This window comes from Ochotona curzoniae, unplaced genomic scaffold, assembly GCF_017591425.1.
Source record: "Ochotona curzoniae isolate NIBS_2020 unplaced genomic scaffold, NIBS_Ocur_1.0 contig_43, whole genome shotgun sequence".
NCBI lineage: Eukaryota > Metazoa > Chordata > Mammalia > Lagomorpha > Ochotonidae > Ochotona > Ochotona curzoniae.
In genome coordinates, this window is record NW_024466218.1 from 23687299 (window position 1) to 23707418 (window position 20120).

At 39.7% G+C, this 20120-nt stretch overlaps 1 protein-coding gene across 1 annotated transcript in view; it reads left to right on the forward strand.

Annotated features, from left to right (window-relative positions):
- DCC (DCC netrin 1 receptor) overlaps nucleotides 1-20120 on the forward strand; it is an 891673-nt gene that overhangs the window by 777197 nt on the left and 94356 nt on the right. Inside the window, exons 16-17 of the mRNA XM_040984736.1 lie at nucleotides 13044-13139; nucleotides 17098-17330. Coding sequence (XP_040840670.1) covers nucleotides 13044-13139; nucleotides 17098-17330 — 329 coding nt within the window. The remainder of the gene's footprint in view (nucleotides 1-13043; nucleotides 13140-17097; nucleotides 17331-20120) is intronic.

A 20120-nucleotide genomic window follows, 5' to 3' on the forward strand; every position in this document is an offset into this window, starting at 1 on the left:
TTTCTGAATTCGTTTATGGATGGAAATTTTGTATTGGTGGATTTGATTTAATAATAAAGCAATCCACAATGATCTGAAGGGCAAAAAAAGTTCTCACATTTCAAGTAAACAGTCTAAAAATGAAAAGATAATCTTTTTATCAGCAGTTTATGTTAAGCTTGTTATCGCCACTAAGTAATGAACTCAAAATATCCAGGAACAAATGCTGGAGACATCTCTTGTCTTTTACATTATTTTAGGGCCAGGTCATCTTGTCAGAAAGGTAATCCCAATCCCCAGGCTCGAAAGGCGTGGAGCTGGTGAGTGCCACAGGAGAGATGGTATCTTGGCATGAGTGTGATGGCGTTTCCTCTTGTCATCCTGCCAGTGGCAGAGAAGTGGGGATTCGGAGTGTTATGGAGACAGTGAAACAAAAATGTTTTTGGTTGCAGTTAGACTAGGCTGGACGTTCTTGCAGGCTTTTGCAAAGCAGGGTATGTGTTAATGAAAAGTTAAGGCCTAAAAAAGGAGGAGGAGGAGGAAGACGACAAGGAGGGAGAGAAAAAAGAGAACAAAAAAAGAAAGCGAACAAGAATTTGGGCTATAACGAAGTGCCAAAAGAGGTATCATTCCGTGTATGTTGCTGAACAAACACGAATGTAATCTATTGCCAATCAAGCCTCTAATTATTTAAAAGTATTAACAAGACATATCTTCAGTAAAGGTTATGCAATTTACATGTGAAGATTAATGCAGACAGATATGGAAGGTAGAGAAAATGTTTAAGAACACCCATCTTTTAAGTAAAGTTCATTTTCAAGGCACATGCCAAAGCTCAGTGACCGTAGCATTTTTGCCATTTTATACATTCTTTGGGTGAAACTGGCCAGGCAAGAGTTCTCTCGCTGAGCCTGCTTAAGAGCTTCAGGAACCCAACTAGAAGCCCTGGGCCCTATGAGCTCAGGGAGGTCTTCCTCCTGCCTGGGACAGCAGCCCCTGTACGCGTCCCCGTGAGCATCACCCCCTGACAGGACTCTTTATCCCACTTCCCACAAAATGTCAGACTGAGGAGACCCCCTAACTACAGGCTTGTCTCCCCAGGACAGGGTAGGTTGCAATTGATCACTTTCTTTTGTTTAATTCTTTTACTGCATTTTGCAAACATACAGCTGTATTAAAATCTGTGACAACTTAAAGCAATCATGTTCTATTAATCATCTTCTATTAAAATTCAAATGTTTATCCATAATGTTATAATTCAGTACACTTTTGCAGGGGCTCATAAGTCTTTTGTGCTTCCGATTTTTCCCTGGTTTTCTGATGTTGACAGAATATCGTTACAATGAATTTTACCCACATATCTCTTGGATAATGTTACTACAGCTGACATTTTGCTGCTTCTTAGCTCAATTCACATAACTCAATTTTATCCTCTATAATTAAAAAAATGACCATGTGTAACTAAAATTATTTATTTTTCTGAGAACTTAAATCAGAAGCATATTTACTTATAATCACATGGCCCAATGCTGTGTTCTTCATGCCATTTACTTTTAGTAGTTATAATTTTTGAATTTTTACATAATTATTCTAGTTCTGTTTTATCATGCTTTATTAAAGCACAAGTTAAAAATGAGTTTTTCAGTCCCTCTAGAATCGTCCTTGCTGTCCCTCTCCAGTATCAGCAGATTTTCAGTCCTGCTTTGTATGTCTCAAGTAAATATTCAAAGGAGCAACAATTTGAATGTTAGATTACAACACAGAAAAGCAAATCACAAGCACTTGAGAGTTTGACAAGTGGACACTCTTCTTACTTTGAGGATAAATGCTGATTGCAATGTAGATAAGAAAATGAATCCAGCATTAAAGTAAACGCTCTACATTTCTTTCGAGGTAGATACAGGTATGTAATCTCTCAAACTTTAGCTCGGGATATGGAATTATAGTTTGCTTACATAGTGAATCATTTTACATTTGAAGAGAAAAATAAAGGGAGCCTGTAAGCACCCTTCACATTGGATCTGTTTCCCCTGTTCGCCTTGTGAACAGACCTCAGCCTCAAGAGTCAGAGGAAGCAGGGCTCCTGGGTGGGTGTTGTCTATCAGGGTAGCCATTGTCTCTGGGTGGGCAGTTCAATTGAAATTAATGCCATTGTATAAAATGAAACAAAGACCAATCAGTCTCTTATTTGTGTGTTTAACATTTTGAGGGTTCAACAGCTCCATGTGCCTATGGACTAAAATGGATGTAGAACATTTACATTGCTGCAGAGAGGACTGTGGGGCTCATTGAGACATAGTCTGTGGATAATGAAGAAAGAAGCAGCAGTAAATAATTGACTACTATGATTTCAGATAAATCAACCTGTATGAAGGCTACAGGTCTCCTATACACACAGAATAAGAAATGCAAAACATACTCACCATTGATTGCACAAATCTGTTCTCTTTATATTAATACAAAATGAAAGCCACATTTTCAAAGGCTGTTGCCGTGGCATATGCTAGTATACTGTGATATTGTACAGAACCTCGACATCTGTATATTCAGTGTGTGCTTGCTTAACGTGAGGCATGTTGATGTTTCAATGCTTTTGCCTTGTGTCATGACGTTTACTCTAACATGTCAAATAATGCACAGCCCCGGGGCCTCTTGACCTCGCTGCCCTTCCCAGCGTTCACCGTACCGTGCCCTGTGGGAGCACTGGGAACAGGAGACACCTGCCTTGGACTCTGAGAACACCTACGTAATGAGCTCTGTGGTTTTCTCATCTGTAGAATAGAAGCAATCACTGTACTCACCTCTTCAGTTCCTGGGGAGATAAGCGTGCAGCAGCACTTGGAGGTGGGCGTTTGGCACAGCAGGAGTTAGAGAGTAAGGATGGTCGGTAGCATTGGAGGAGCACCTGATCTCTTTCTTCCGTGTTTCCGAATATGCATCCTTGTCTTCGCTCCTTTCAGCTCCTCTGTTTCCTCTGCTCTTCCCCTCTCTGGCTCTGTTCCCTCTTCCAGCAACCAAAGGAATGTGTTAGGAGAGTAGTTAAGAATCAACCCAAAGTGTGAGGGGAAAGGAGGAACAAGGCAGGACACAAGAAGTTAGTTCCTGAGCATAACTCATTTTATATTGGTTTACTGTCTTTAGGGTGATGTTATAGTTTGATCTTGTTTTTAAAGAAAAGTAATGATTTCCTTTTGAATTGACTAAAAGTTGCTTGTGTTTCCAATGAATTGAGTCATTAACTGTTCATACAAAATTCCCACTTTGCCCAGTATTTAATGTGTGGGGTGTTTTCTTATTGTTGTGGTGGTTGTTGAGAGGTTTGACTAGAGAGAGAAACCCCGTGTGTCTGGATATGTATGCTGTGGTTCATTTCTGGATAGAAAGTTTAACTGAGGAATTGTTTCATGAACTGCTCTATCGATAAGCTGCTTGTCATGTTTTGAAACCTAAGCGCTTGTTTCCGACCCAAAGGGCTCTCCGCCTGCATACCAAGTGAAACGGGTGAAGCATGCGTTTCTTTTGCTCTAATTTGGTGTCCAAAGTTTCTCTGGAGGAAATTTAGGCTTTCTATGTCTGAGTCAACGGAGGAGTGCACCTGTGTATGTTTGAGGCTCGCGGGACTTTTGGGGAGACTTCAGCCTCTCCAGGTCTGAAATAGGAATGAGCATCCCTATCCTGTCTGTTCTGTAACATTTTGAAATCGTTGGGGAAAAAACAGTTTCAAAATCAAAGCAGAGGAATGAAAGCCGTGATTTTTCTTGATACGATGAAGTACATCACACAAGTACGACAGCGCTCACCAAGGGAGAGCCGGCAACTCTGCAGAGATCACCTCCAGCCAGACTAAATCACCCTAAGACCATGCATTAATTCCATGAGGAAAGCAGGGAAGAAACTGCTTTAAAAGTTTTAGCAGCCATTGCTCTGCTTTTGCAAAGTTCAAGCCAACTCTACCACAAAACAGTTGTATCTGTCAAGTTCTTATGATGTGACCAGGGCCCAAAGACGTCAATCACTTTAACTGCAATGCCCCTTCCTCCCTACGTCAAACATAACAGAAACATTTATTTTATTTCCTTTGAAGTCTTGGTCTTGGTAATTATGACATCTCACTAACAACCTCAATACCAAGGAGTTGCCCTGATTTCCTGCCTGTCTCCCTTGTCCCTTCAAATGTATCTATCCATTTTGTTGCATCCATTCTTTGACTTCTGTTCATACTACCCCAGCTTGGTTCAGGCTCCTGTGACCTGGAGTAGTCTCTGAAGTATACCTATTTCAACATCTTTTCCAATTCTGTCTGACCACATAGGTCAGGGAAATCCAAGTTCCCTGAAGATACATTTGGCATGTGTCAGATCTATTCACCATACCTTATTCCATAAGAGGGAAGCAGCACTGGACAGGAAGCTGGCCTTTGTAGTTAAACTTTCTACCCCCTTGCAACTGTGGAAAGAAGATAATTATGCACATACTACAGAAGTATTGGTCACTTTCTCTATGCCACACACTGAATAATTCAATAAAATCAGGATTCTGAGGTGGTTAGCAAGGGTTCTAACTCTGCACCCAGCAAATGTTACTGCAGGTAGGAAAGAAGTGGAGCAAGAAAAGGAAGGGGAAAACTCGGTGGATTAGTTGACTTTTCCTTCCTTTCAATATAACACTTGAGATAAGAATACACTCAAGATACTGCTCATACTGTAGCCAGGTCTTTTGTGTTGCTAATTCTTTCCTTTCTCCTCAAGTCCTCTCTCATCAAAGGATTCAGGAAAACTACCACTTTCTCCACAAAATGTCCCTCATTCCAGACAACTTTTCTCTTGTATTTCTTTTTAAGCCTCAACAATTTCTAGATTGAAATAATAATAATAATAAGCTGTCAGGAAAGATCAGTGTTCTGTGGCTTTTTCTTTTCTTGCTGTTGTCATTAATCACATTATACCCTGGAAATGTACAACAGTGACTCACAGACGTGTAGCGGTTACTGATGGGTGATGGACCAATGAATAGAGGAAGAATTGAACGTGAATGTGCAAGTGAGACAGAGAAATGTTTGCACATTTTCGAACTTCATTTCTCATGAACACACAAAGAATCAGGATGTGCAGGTTGGCATCAGGAAATCCGAGTTCTGTGTCGAAATAGATTAAAGTCTTGCTGTTTGAACTTCAACAAGTAACTCGCCCTTCTGTGTCTCATGCATGCATGAATTCAACAAATATCTGTTGAATGTTCTCCATGTGCCACACACAGGCCTTTCTCATGGTTTGTGTTTACCTACTTTCTTAACAATAGACCATACTGTGTTAAAGGCAAAGCACCTTGGATTTTACTGTTAGGATTTAAATACTTTGCTACACTGACCAGGTAGGCAGCTGGTCTCTATAAGAATTGTCAAAGAGAAAATCATTTGGATAATATTCCTAGAGAAGTAGAAAATCTTTACTAGGGAACTAGTTGGATTATCCATTAATTAAATTAACAAAGGGATATATGTAATGCAGTGGAATTGAATGCATTGTATAAATTGCCTCTTTCTCAAATATGAATTGCTTATCCTTTTAAGGAGTCAATGCAATCCCTTGTGTTCACCCTCCACCCATTACAATTAAGCAGTTCAGGGCAGGTAGGGTCAGAGGTGTGCAGTAATATTTACTATCTGACAGCAGTCCAGTAGCCTATATTTTCTGTGGATGTTGTAGCCCCAGTTCATCGCAACGAGCAGGTGTCTGCATTAGAAAAACAGCTACCATTCTCATTTTCTCTAATTGACTTGTTGGCAGTGCTAACACAGAGAGAGAAAGATGCAGGGATGCGGAGCCTGGGCCCCACCAAGCACTTGGCATGGATGGGGCCACTGAGTGAAGAACATAATCTGTAATGAAGAAAAGACTGGGCTGTCAATCTGGCACCTGCCACTGGCATTTAATTCACACAAAATATTAATTAAAAATAACGATGCTCTTCCCACTGGCTTCGTTACCAAGCGCAGCATCTTGGTCTAGCCGGAAGGAGCTTGACTCATTCCCTCGGCCCCGGGGAGCCGGATCCATTTCCTACCTTCTCAGAAGCTTCAACAAAACCTGGGAACTGTGGTTCACCAGTTACAGATTCTCTGGGGAACGAGAACCAAGCTGATTACCATTGCTTGATTTCTTATAACTCGAACAATAAATGCACATTTATCCCTCTTGCTGCACCCCTGCCACAGCGAAGATCCTGGCCCACAGCCATCTTTCTCGGGTTCTCAGAGATAATACGTATTCCTACATGCTTTTCCCTAATTTGTGTGTCCTGGTTTGACGGTGGCTGAATGATGAGAGAATTCTTATCCATAATTTGAAATATTTGGAATCACTCAGAACAGCCACAGCTAAATACAATGCCGAAGGACATCCACCAAGATCCAGAGGATGTAAGTGAGGCTGCATCCCAGGGAATTCAAAGGAAGAGAATGTAGCTGTGGTTTTCTTTTTTCTTTCAGAGGAAATTGATAAATTTTTCAGAAATACCTGCCAGCAACCTTGCAGGGAATACCAAAAATACACTTATTGCCACAATGATTGTTAAGTTTATTCCTGTACAATGGGACTTGACCATTTTTAATAATTAAATCATTTGGAAGTCATCGTGATAACGTTTAATGTGTTTAACTCATTTGATGCTTCTATAGAAGGGGGCATCAGTTCTTTTGTGATTTACTATTTGCAAAGTTTGAGAGCTCTGAGCATGTGCGGGGAAAATAGTTCCACATTGCCCTCTAGCGGTGCTGCTGTAAATTACACCACCACACGCGTGTCATGGGGGAACCCTCATTCTCTGTTGAATGAATAGAAGAAGAATTGAACGTAAATTCACACCTAAGACATCTTTCCAGCAGCCTACACCACAATATAGGTTACTGCCTACCCGCTCATAAGTAAATTAATGGCATTTTTATTTGTCTGGATGATTCAACGTTGAGTTCCTCTATATTGGGGCAGTAGAAAATGCTATGGTGTCCTTAGTAGGCCCACAATATAGTTTGACAAAAGCACACTATACAAGCAGTTTCCTCACCCAGATATGCAAATGAGGATGTGGAGTATAAAAGGCGCGAGGGCAGTACTCAGAAATGAAGTTATTGAAGGGGATGGCTCTGTCTTTGCTGGTCGGGTACTAGGTAGTGTTCATGTGTGTTAGACAATCAGCAGACTCATCACGGTGCTGCTTGACCACAGGAAAACATTGACTCCGAGGACGTCCAAGATTTCCTCAGGCAGGCACAACTTCACTGCAGATTTGTCCATGCCGTGCCTGTGGTTTACATCTCCTTAAGGCTGATCTCTCCCAAGGTGCTCAACATAGTTAGCGTTGATGGAACTGAGTGCATTTCCTGAATCCAAAAGTTAGTAAATTGTAAAATTCCAGACTCTCCGCTCCATGGCTAAACTCAAAAACAAGGATTGGGGATAGGATGAGTATCAGTGTGTGTGAGCGTCTGCACTGGGTTGACACTTACGTACCATGAACTGGGGATGAGAAAGGGAGAGATGAGGAGTGCTGCTCAAGATCCCTGTTGCCCACTGCGATCGTTGAGAGGAAAAGGCTAAGGGCCACACTGAAAATGAAGCAGATAAAATATTTTATTTCATGAAAAGTAATACTGATGCAGAAACTTCAAAAGGTACATGGAAAAATAGAATTGAAAGATGAATGCATTTTAAGGCAAAAAAATTTTTTTTTCATCTACCCATTTTCCATGGTGTTTATAAATAAACCTTATATATTTTATCAAAAAATTGTGCATCAGTCAAAATGTATCTTTTTAGATCTGTGTCAAGGAAGTTCTTGAAGTGTCTTCACATGCCAAAGTTTTAAAGCTCCCAATGCAGCCACACCAGAGAAGCATTCAGGGTGAGGAGCCCTGTGAGTGCAGGGCAAGCACGGGGAGAGAAACTCGGGGAGGGTGGAGTCAGGTCTCAAATACTGCTGACCACCTGGAAGCACCTGGAAGAACTCTGAATATGAAAACAGAATTTCAGGAGGATTTTCCTAACTGAATTCTGGAGATCGACCGTATCAGGTCTCCTTTCTTGAATGACTACCTGATTGATTATTTTACATCTGTCCAACTTGCCATGTGGTACAACATTTTGAATTTGTGGCAGCTCATGCTGTGATTGGCACGTCAGCCCAGGGCAACGTGTTCTTATGGGCTGGATGTGGATTTGCATGTTAGCGTGTGCAGTATGTAGTTGTGTATGTGGGACTCTCTCCGTGGTAACAGACTAGTGGCCTTGGAGCTGGACTCAAAGTTCCACAATGTATTTTGTTTGCCAACACAAAACAAACAGGTTTATTTAAATCCACTGCCAATAGTAAGCAGTGTGTTTACTTTCTATAGCAATGTCCATTTTCAGAAAACCTAGCAACAGTAGACCTGCCTTGCATATATCGGTAATATTTTCATCTATAATAATGGTTGTAGTCTTCAACTGAATCTTTCACTCTCTGGGACCCTGCCTCCCTTTCTCTCTCACTCTCCCTCTTGTTTCTTTGGGCAGAAGAAATATTTTCACCTTATATAGATAAAATAATTGTAAATAAATCATCTCATAGTAAAGGAAAAACAAAACAATGTGAGATGGTTAATGTGAATTTGTAATACTTTTGCTATGCATATCAAAACATTACACCTGAAATATATGCGATAAATGTAAAATTAATAAATAAACGTTAAGATAATAAAAATTTTAACTCTTAAGCATTTGGGTTAGGTGTTGCTGATCTCCTTTGCACTTCATTGATAAATACAGATAACTAGACACATTTCTATGTATCAGCATATATATATATGTGTGTGTGTATACTGTATACACAGTTATATATATATACTGTGCCATGAAGAATGATGCATAGGTACCAAAACTTCATTGGGGAGAAATAAGCCTCTTTTGATTGTGTGTTTCCATGAACTTCGTGAAACCTTAACCTATTATGCTGAACCAAATGGGATTTGAATTATAAAAAGGCAATTTCCTATGGTTGAAAGTTACTGTAAATATTTGTGTTATAAAACATTACAGATGAATCATGTATTCAATCTGACTTGGTCTCTAAAGTAACTAGAGAAACCATGTGCACTTGTGGAATTCTGCCAGCTTACCCAAATACACTTCGACCATCTCTCGTTTTCTTTCTTCCTCTGCAATGCTTCTCCTCATGTTTCCGCTTCTAAGTTCCATGATTTTCTGCGTGCTCTACTTGTAAGTTCATATCTGCCAAGAAGCCTTTGATGACCCAATTTCTCACTAATTTACAGGCCTTTAAAGTCATATAGCTTTCACAGGTTCTTCCACATAATTTATTGCTTAATTTCTTTCCATTTTTTCTTTGCAATAAGTTAATACAGAATTACATTCCTAAACTGGCAACAGAATCCATCTTCTCCCATTGGTCGTGGATCTCCAAGAGCGTTAACAGCTGTGTGTTGGTTACTTTATTAGTAAGCTATCTTAAAACAGAATTTAAAATAAAAAGCCCCTTTTGTAAGCAAGGCAATTCTCATCACAGATGTCACTGATTACATTCAATATACTCTGTTCTGGCTATGTTATGATTCTTGTCTCATTTTATGATTTAGAAAGCTAATATCTTTGACATTAATATTTGGATCACATAGGAAATTCATGAAAAGCCCATTTAATCAACTTTCAGACGTCATTGTGAGGTATAAAGCCATTAAAATACCTTTTGTAATATAAAATGTAGACATAGATTATGTAACAAATGTACAGCCTCATGAAATAGCAGTTGATGTTTGGTGTGTCTGGCTTTTTTTTTTTTTCTGCAAATGACTTTTGAATCCAGGGGCTTGATCAGATTCAGCGGTCTGATGCATTTGCCAAGACTCTAGAAGGCGTCATGTTCTAAGAAATACATCAAGTCTAATGGTGTCTTAGCAGTTGTTAATTCTTACGGCCTAGGGACACTCATTGATGGGGACAGCAAAATAGCAAACTTTTAATTCCATCATGTGCTGTTTCTCTTTGTTATATAAATATTTTTAAAATATCATCAGGAAGTCCTTCCCTGTGTATGCTGGCTGGTCATACCATGGTAGAGTTTACGAAGGGAGAACTGGCTAGGTGCTTGATTCTTTGTGGTTTTTCAAGGTGTTAGTTTGGTTCAACTGTTATAATTCTCTAAACTATCTTTATAAATTCACATGCTTGCATAGATCTTACAGATCCCAAGACATGGCAGTGCATAGATCTTACAGATCCCAAGACATGGCAGTGTTGCAATATCCTTAGACTGGCCTCATCTTTGGGAAATGGGAGTCTCTTGGCATGGACCCTTTAATCGACTGGATGTGATTTTGCTCGCTTGTGCTTGCTTCCTTGCTCCGCTGGGTCTCAGGCTGGTTCAGGCTCTGTCAGCCTGTGTTCAAATTCAGAACAACAATCAGTTTTCCAGGATGCCTTTGTTTCTGTTGTGGCTTCCTTTCTTTTTGAAAGGCAGAAGGATACTGTGGAGAACTTCTGTCTGCTGGTTCACTCTACCAATGGCTGGGACTGGATACAACTGAATCTAAGATCCCAGAACTCTGTGCTCCTCTTCTACTTGAGTCGGAGGATCTGCACTTTGGGCCAGATTTCACTGGTTTCCTAGACAAATTAGCAGTGAGTGGCACCAGCAGCAGCGTAGGCAGGACTTGTATCAGCATTCTGATATGGGATGCCTGTGTCATCAGCAACCATCAGCCCTCGGCCATCTGTGCCTCAACACTGGCCCAAGACGTTTGTTTCTTCTTGTGGAAAAAAAAATACATATTAAGTTTACATAATATAGATACTAAATCAGGATTTCCAGGTTTTACTGTAGATAAATATCTTTAAAACTCCTTTCCTTCTTACTACAATGGAATTTTAGAAACCAAGGACTTTATTTAACCTCTTTTATATTCCACTTCTATTTCCTCTCATTTTTATCAAGAATTTGTTTCTTGAGGATACAAGGAATGGCAGAACTACACTCTCCTCTATTATTCATTTTCTTTAGTATGAACTAGTCTCCAAATAACACTGATAAAATTTCACCATCAATAATGCTTATTCAGGAGCAAGGATTTAGCTTTGTGGTTAGCTACTCACTTCCATAACAGAAAGCCTGGGTCCGATACCAGTTTCCAACTTCCTGCTACTGCAGAGAAGGGAGGCAGTGGTGACGGCTTCAGTGGTGATGGCTTCTTTGATGGGAGAGCTGGTTTGAGTCCTCAGCTTACAGACTCTGCCATTGTGGACCTTAAGGAAGTGAAGTACTGCATGGGAACGCTTGTCGCTCTGCTGAAATAAACTGTACGTAGCATCTGTATTTTTCCCTGATCTGGGGTTGCATTGTGAAATATGTTAACCGTTCCATAATGGGAGCTGTATCTCTTTAATCTCTCTGATCAGGTAGTTCATAGAGTTGACTGTTCACTCATCTGTTAGGGTCATGTCTTCTTAGACAATTTGGATCTCAAAATATCGGGGACACACTTCTCTGATTGCTACCCACTTTAAGGCAACTTGGCAGTGTACTCTGCTTTCAAAGTTGTGTTGAGTAAAAACAAATGCATTTTCTTGAGTGTCTAAATCAATTTCTCTGATTTCTTATGTTTCTGTCAAAAAGCCTAGAACTGATATGATGTTCCCCCGGAAAAAGATATTTTATTTCTGTATAAATGCCGCAAAGATGATTGCATGTCTGCAGAAGTTCTTAAATTCCATGTTCAGCATTCTGTTCTTTCGTTTCATTCTTCTATCATCAATACCTTTGATATTACCCAACTGTAGTATTTGTCAGTTTCTCCTGAATCCTTATATGTTTCAGTCTCATTTTCATTTTTTTCTTTTCTACATATTCCCCTACTTATTCTGTTTTTCCTAAAATCTGTCTTGAGCTCTTCAACTGAATTTTTTCCTAATTTCTGTTTTCTATCATTCTCACATGAGTCATAATTTCTTGATATTGCTCAGTTTATTTCAAAATAGTTAAGTGTTTAGATTAATTTTTCTTGCATATTTCTGCTCAGCTTTGTGTCTCCTGTATGTAATTCTTTGTATCAGTGCTAGTCTCTCCTTTATTTCGCTTTTACTTTTAATTACTTTCTTAGAGAATTTTATTGCCACAAGTTTTTAATACTCACATTCATAGGTAGGTTTTCATTGCCTTCCAGAAGTTCAGACAGCTTTTCTAAATTTCTTCCTTTGCTACTATTATTATTATTTTTATTTAGACCAGGGTTCAACAGTTAGTTGCAGGTTGAATCAGGTCTGCATCTTGCTTTGTCATGGAAGCAAAAAGTTTTTTGCGTGTTTTGGAAGAGTTGGAAATAAACAGAGTGATCTGCGATTGAGACAGTGTGGCTGCCCTCGCTGAAGCACCTACTGTTTTTCCAATGCTGATGCCGACTGGGCACTGCCACAGCTCTGCTCCCAAGGCTTTTTTGAGTGGCATCTCTCCTTCCCATTGATTGTTTCTTTCCTTCTGCTGTTCTGCCGCTTGGATCCTACACAGTATCCAGCTTTTCTCGAGAAATTGTTCTCAGGAGTTTGTCCTACGTCTGTTTTGTCCCTGTGCGGAAAAGGCTCCGAGGTCCAGATTCAGGTGTTAACATTTGCTGTTTTCAGACTGCTATGCTGCGCATCCCAGGATCACTGGATGGTTTTTTTCTGCGATGATGTTCTTTATTCAGTTTGAAGCTTGCATTTGCTTTTTCTTGCAGATAACCCTCAGACAACACTGTGGGGTCTTTTCCTTTATATCTTAGGGGCTGAGGTCATAGTGAATCATCAGATTTTACAGTAAATGTTGAAATGTTTCATTTTCTACCCAGTCCTCTAGACACCATTCCTATGGGGATGTGAGATTATCTAAAAGCCATTGCTACCATTTTTCTTAACACCCAACTCACTCATTTATAAACATTAGTTTACATAATAGATCGCATTAACTTTATTTTCAGAACATGTTTACCTTGCATATTTCAGTACATGGAATTAATCAGCATGTTCACGTTGTTTCTGTTTTAGAGTCGAGTTCCCATTATGTCATTTCCCTAAAAGCCTTCAACAATGCAGGAGAAGGAGTTCCTCTTTATGAAAGTGCCACCACAAGATCCATCACAGGTGAGTCAATTCCATGAACCCTCTTCGGATCAGGTAGTCAGTGCTCGAGTTATGGTAAGAAATGAAAAACTAACCCGAAATGAAACAAAGGACCAAGAAGGAGAAGGCACTCTATCCTTTCATCTTCTGAGCCTTGCACATCTGTGTGTAGATGCGTACTCTGTTTATTTTTCCTTTGATTTTCCCAAATTAAAAAGAAAGAATCTCTAGACATTCATGCACTGACTAGGAGAATATGGACCTGCTGAAACCTTCCTCAATTTGGGGTCCATTGGGGTCCATCATATTGACAAGAAGTAGCTGGTTTCTTTGGGCTGGTTTAGACTAGATGAGCCATACAGCCCAGTTATTCCTGAGCTCGGCCTATCGGTCACCTCAGAAATGCCTAAAACCACTGGGGTTAAAGGAATTGGGGGATTCCAGTACTGACCAATTCTAGGAATTTTCCTGTGAGTTAAACTGGAAAGATAAGGATACAGAGGTCCAAGAAACCAAGAGAAGGATGCATACAAACGTGACAGCCAGCTTGTTAAGCCGCCTGTGTGTCAGAAACGTTGGCTTTATTTCAAGACAGAAGGCTACTGTTCAGTGATATGAATACCATGTCCACTTACATCTGAGATCTGGACATAACATTCCATCTCTTCCAATTAGTACTTTGAACCCATCCCCTCCCAAGCTTAACTCCCAAGCTCACCATTTAATTTGTCCACTTTTTTTCACCTTAATGAGAATCTAGGAACTAGGGAGAAGCACCTAGATTGGATAGCAAGCATTAGAGAGTGTGAACCTGACTGGAACATGGTGTCTTAGTGTGCAGGACACATCAGAGGACTGGAAAACAAAGTGCTGGAACAAACTCCATCAATAATGGAGTTAGAATGCTGCTGACAGACATTGTCTCCTTGCAGCTTCTGTGTAGCCTTCCCTTAAGCTCTCTGGGAAAATACAGGATGTACCAGAGGCAGGACACATGTCAGTCTGGAGTAAGGACCAGGCCGTATGAATTCCTACATTCATGTGCTCATACATGTGGTGAGTTCTAGAGGCTCATCCAACCGGTATCAGTAATACATCTGCTGGAATTTTCGTCAGGTCTAATGCAGTAAGAATTTCATATCAGCTGTGAGGCTATTGTGTTGTTGTGATTCTTAGAAGAGCAAGACACTTTGAGCATGGGGAAAGAAGGAATATAAAAATTAGAGAAATGATAGATTGTACCCATTGACTTTGCTTATTGCTAATTATTTTATCAATGTTTCAAAGAAGTACAACCCAGTATCTGCTGGTTCCGAGCATGCACAGTAGCAGGAAGTTGTGTTAGAAAGCAAAGGTGACGCTTGGTCTATTTATGGGTGGAGACATGGGTGTTCAAGAGACGGTATTACTTGTGGTACCACAGCAAGCAACTGCTCGCATGTCACTGGTATTAATGTTCATTTTTCTCTTGGTGCAATGACTGAATAGTCACAGGCTTCCACCAAGACAATCATCTGAAATTGAATAGGTGTCTTTTGCAATAACAGCTTTTCCCCTCTTGTTCCTTCTTTATAATGTTTAAAATGTAACTACTGCAAATCAGTAGCACATAAGCATACCTAAGAATACAAGAAAATCACATTTAGTCACCAAAATGACATTTAAGATTCAATGATTCAATTTTTTCACCAGAGAGATAGACAGCAATACATTTTTATGTATTTATAAGAATGCTTAACAATCACAAACATGTTCTTCTGTGTTGCAAACTCTCCATGTAAATCTGCAGATTTAGGTACTGTAGGTAAAAGGTTCTTGAGACCAGTGAAAACTTGACATTGGCTAGAGCAATGCAGGAAGTGAACATTTTTAGTTGATTAAATAATCCATAGACCCAATGACCATGAGACACCATTGTTCTGGGGGAAATGCACAGTAGAATGGCAAACCACAACAGAGAAAAATTAAACCCCATATTCTGAAAATTAAATTCTGTATTCTTGGCCAACAGTCAAAATGTCTAGATTATGTACATTCATACGCATGCCAACTGAAAAGGATTGCTTCACGTTTGGGAGCATTCTGGAACTGATTCCATGAAACTCAGAATCAGTCATGAATGGCATACTTTTCTAAAATCAGAACTAGCAGGATTAGCTGTTTCCATATCTTGAAGTGTTATCACTAGAATGTGAAAAATCTTATACATTATGCCCATGCAAGACAATAAAGTCTTTATACTTTTACCAACAGAACTTGATTAGTCAGTGAAGCAGTGAAGAACTTATTTATACACACACACATATCAACACAGTAGCTTGCAAAATGGAATTTTCCATGTCCCTTTCCTCCCCTGACTACTGCTGGCTGCCCCAGTTCACATGCAATGCACTATATTCTGTAAATCCGTGTAAGAATAGTCACAACTAAATTAAGGATAAAAAATATTCCAGCTGATACACAAACATGATGGATGATTGGGATCGTTGTGGAAACTGCAGTCTCTTCTTCATCATAAACCTGTCTGGATGTAAAACAGTTCTTAATAAAAAAGACATCAAAGGGGTAACAGGAAACTCAGTCTCTGCCATTCAATTTTAAACACACGTTTCTCTCTCTCTCTCTCTCTCACACACACACACACACACACACACACACACGCACGCTTTCTCTGTCTCACTGTGCCTTCAGATTTTTCCTCCATCTTTATATTTTACTCCAAAGGCCACGCACCAGCACATCACTAAATAATTCATTGAAAACAGGGTGTGAAACAGGGCATGGGCATTTGAAATGCAGTGGGCAACGTGAAGGCACCATCCAAAGCAGGCAGGAGCCACTCTGCTGGGAACTGAACTGCTTAGGAAAACAAACAGAAACCAGACGTGAGTGTGGCCATCTCCCTAAATGGTATCGTGTGGCCTGCCTGACAGCTAAGGTAGCACATTGCATTGTGGGTGTGAGAGCACGTTATATATGATGCATGATTTTCCTAAAACAGTAAATGTACAAAGTGTGAAGTGAAATGCTCAAAACAGCACTGCCATCATGGTCACACAATAAGCTTCTCTGATTCCAATTTCACCAGCGTGAAAACGAACATAGGATCTTTTTGTAAAAATGTTTCAGAATTGTACATGTCATCCTACAGATTGTCATGATATTTTAAATCAAAGAATTTGTAGACCCCAATGTAGAAGGTAGTTAATTCTAACTTTACATTGAATAATTTAAAAGATTTCCATGAAACTTAAAAATTTTAGTACAAGCATGGTTAGAATGTCTAAAAATATTATTATTCTGTGAGTACTTGGGAAGAACTTGAACATTTTAAATAAGGATTCTATAAGGAAATCTTCCATCGAACTGTTGTCTCCAGTTTAATTGTCAAGTGCATGATTGACCCTTGGGGACTGTGTGTGCTCACCCTGGCTTTGCTGTGTGCAATAGCATGCCTCTTCTCTTTGTTGTTTGCATGTTACCTAAATCACATTTATGCAAATCTGAGTGAAGCAGTAATGAATATATGTAGAGACACTCCAGTTGGAAACAAATATTTCCAAAAGATATTAGATGAACATTTGCTTTCAAGGAGGAAATAAGCCCTGTTTTATTCTACCCTTACAATGATAAAACTCATTCTTTCTGTGCCGTTATTTTTCAAGAAGTCATGGGCAAAACTGCCCTTTACCCAAAATACACTTTTAAAATATGTAACCACAAGTGACAACTGAATTGACAAAACCACTCTAAGGAAATGAATAAATCATAGAAAACAGGCAGCTATTTTTTGTGATGTGGAAATACTATTTCTAATGTGTGTGCTGGTTGAATTAATGGCATTTTTTTCTGTTCTTCTCATGTTCCCTATCATCATTATTGCCATGCATTTAACTCATTGTGATGTGTTACCACGACTATTGTTTTTAACACTTTTATTTACATACTCGTTTCATTTGGCGGGCTTTTGTTAACCCAGATCCCACTGACCCAGTTGATTATTATCCTTTGCTTGACGATTTCCCCACCTCCGTCCCAGATGTCTCCACCCCCATGCTCCCACCAGTAGGTGTACAGGCTGTGGCTCTCACCCACGAGGCTGTGAGGGTCAGCTGGGCAGACAACTCTGTCTCCAAGAACCAGAAGACTTCCGACGTGCGGCTCTACACTGTCCGCTGGAGGACCAGCTTTTCTGCCAGTGCAAAATACAAGGTGAGGTTCTCCTTGATGACATCATGTCGTGAATGAATGGTCATTTGTTGAATGTGTTGGATTAAATGCCTTCTGGACTGTCATGAGGCATTTTGATACAGAAATTCTATCCAGGAAAACAAAGCATTTTCGTAATTAAGTATCTGCAATTAGCAAGGGAATAATTGTGTCTTGAGAGAAATTTATTGTGAGGTACGATGCTGTCTCAATTCTACCAGACATAAAATTTGTATTAATCATGTGATTGTGTGCAAAAGAAGGTCTTTGAAAATATCTGGACTCTGTATTAATTTCCTGGCAAGATTTTGGTATTTTTTTTTCATTTAGATCTAGATTGGCTCCAAAGGCAACATATTAAAGATCTTATAGGGAAAACAACTGGAAATAGATGTAATGCATACTCCTCATTAAGTAGTATGGAAAACACCAACCCCACGATTTTTGTCACTATCAGAACTTTTCTACAGATATGTTGTTGAGGCACACAGTCATTACCCGTCCCAAACAGCCTCAGAAAATTGATATACAGAGACACACTAAGACTCTGCTGACACATCTTGAACCTGTTAAGATGTTGATAAACACAAACAATACATAAATGTGGACACAGATGAAACGTTCCCTGGTGACTCTCAAGTGCTTGGAGCTGTGCTTAGAGCAGAGCGAGTTAATGTTGAAAAAAAGTCACAGGTTAGTTACCATTTCTTAACATACTGTGTGTGATTTTGGAGTAAGTTATACATTCTGCTCCATAGATCTACCTGAAAGATACATATAGGATCCCAAGTAGATCGTATGTGAAGACTCATTAAAAACTTAATCCTTACCAAGATGATAGTGGACAAAGTAACATTAATAAGAGTATAAATGTCACCCAACAGCCAAGGAATCAAATACAGTGCCAGAGAGAGACATGTAGACAGAGTGTACACAACAGCTGGAGCTGTGTTGACCCAGAGATAAGACAAATAGGAGACAGGGATTCAATCCCGATCTCCAAATGGATGTCAGAAATCTGAATTATCTTACTGCCTTCCGGAAAGAATCACCATAGGGGCTTGCGTTGGAACCAGAGCCAGGACACAAACCCAGACACTGTAAGATGCGAAGTGGGCAACTGCTCCCGTCTTAACAGCTCAGTCAAATGCCAGTCCTCCACACAGCCTTTTGCCTCCTCCCTTCACCGCTTTACTGAGGTTGTTCTTGGGGGAAATTTATATGTCCCCCCCATGTTATCTGGTGTTTTTCCCACTAGCATCTCCCAAAGCCAGCCTCAAGCCGGTGGTGAGTGCAAGCACATCAGGGTGCAAATGTGTCCTCCAATAATGTCCAGCTCCAACCTTGGAAGTGCAATGAATCCCATCGGTAATTCTGCACATCCGTCCCTTTCCTCCAGTAACCATGGTGACATACTGCTGGTGGTCTTTCAATCTTTAGGTAGCATAAATTTCACAAGTCACCCTAAATCATTTTTTTTTACTTGAAACCATCTATAATAAAGTTTTCTTTTGTGCTGTGGTCTATTGAGTGAGGTCTTTAAAAACTTGAAGCATGACCAAATAGTATCAATCCTGTGATATGAGTTAGATATTCCATAAAACTACTCACAGCGTCAGATTTAAGACTCAACAGAACTATAAAGATAACACTACCCGAAAGACAACCAAGGCAACGTATGAGAGCATGGAAAAAGATCTCTCCGTCTTAACTTTTAAGACTGCTTTTCCCTTTAAAATTTTTGAGGTTCATAATTGCACTTTATAGATCAACTCAACAAGATTTTAGCTTTTCCTTCTCCCATAACCTTGCTTGATAGCTGGATAGAACACACACACACACACACACACACACACACACACACACACACACACACACACATTCTCTCTCTCTCATCCACACTCCTGAGTTTGACAACGTCAAAGGAAAGAATTGAAGGACTTGGTTAGCAAGGACACAGATAAAAATCTATCTGGTATACTATAAAGACATAGAATTTACTCAAAGTTTATACATTATATTAGTCCATTTCCCATTACTCTGACAAAACATTTGAGTTTAAATAGATGGCTTTTCCAGAAGGGTTACTCAGCTCCCAGTCCCAGCAGTACCACAGCACCGTGCAGTTTCTGCTTCCCTCTGGAGAGGATGCTGTGGGAGAGGGTATTGTGATGGGAGTCCATGCAAGAGGGAGTGATCACTCTGCCAGTGCAGAGACAATATGTGAAAGATGGAAACTAACATGCCCTGAAATCCTATTCTGAACAAGGCACATTTTATTTCATGCACTCTGCATGCTAAATACTGTGACTAGGTTAGTACCATCGCTGTTTCCATTTAACAGATAAAAAAAAGAAACTGAGACGTATACAGATACTAGCAGAGTAACCTGTGGTTATAAACATAACTGGTGATTTTTGGAGTATTTCCAGACAAAGCTTTAAGATAAGACGTAGTCATCCATGAGGTTACAGAGAAAGCTCTAACTCCGTGGTGATTAAATAATGTAAATTTGGCATTCTTGAACTTAAAGATGATACTGCTTAGTTGCATCTCAAATCCCAGTGACATTTTTAAAAACCATGTTTGTGAGATATGATTCTTCCCTCATACCTGAAATATTTCTCACTGCCCCATTTCTGTTTCGAAGCTTTACAAATATTCCTTAGCATGGAAAGGGCAAAACTGATGCTTTGTTCAGCTAGTCCGTCAAGTGGAATATTTTGGAATTTATTAGGTGGAATTCCATCATCTTTGTTATGCAAAGTGTTTTTACATTTATTTGGGACATGC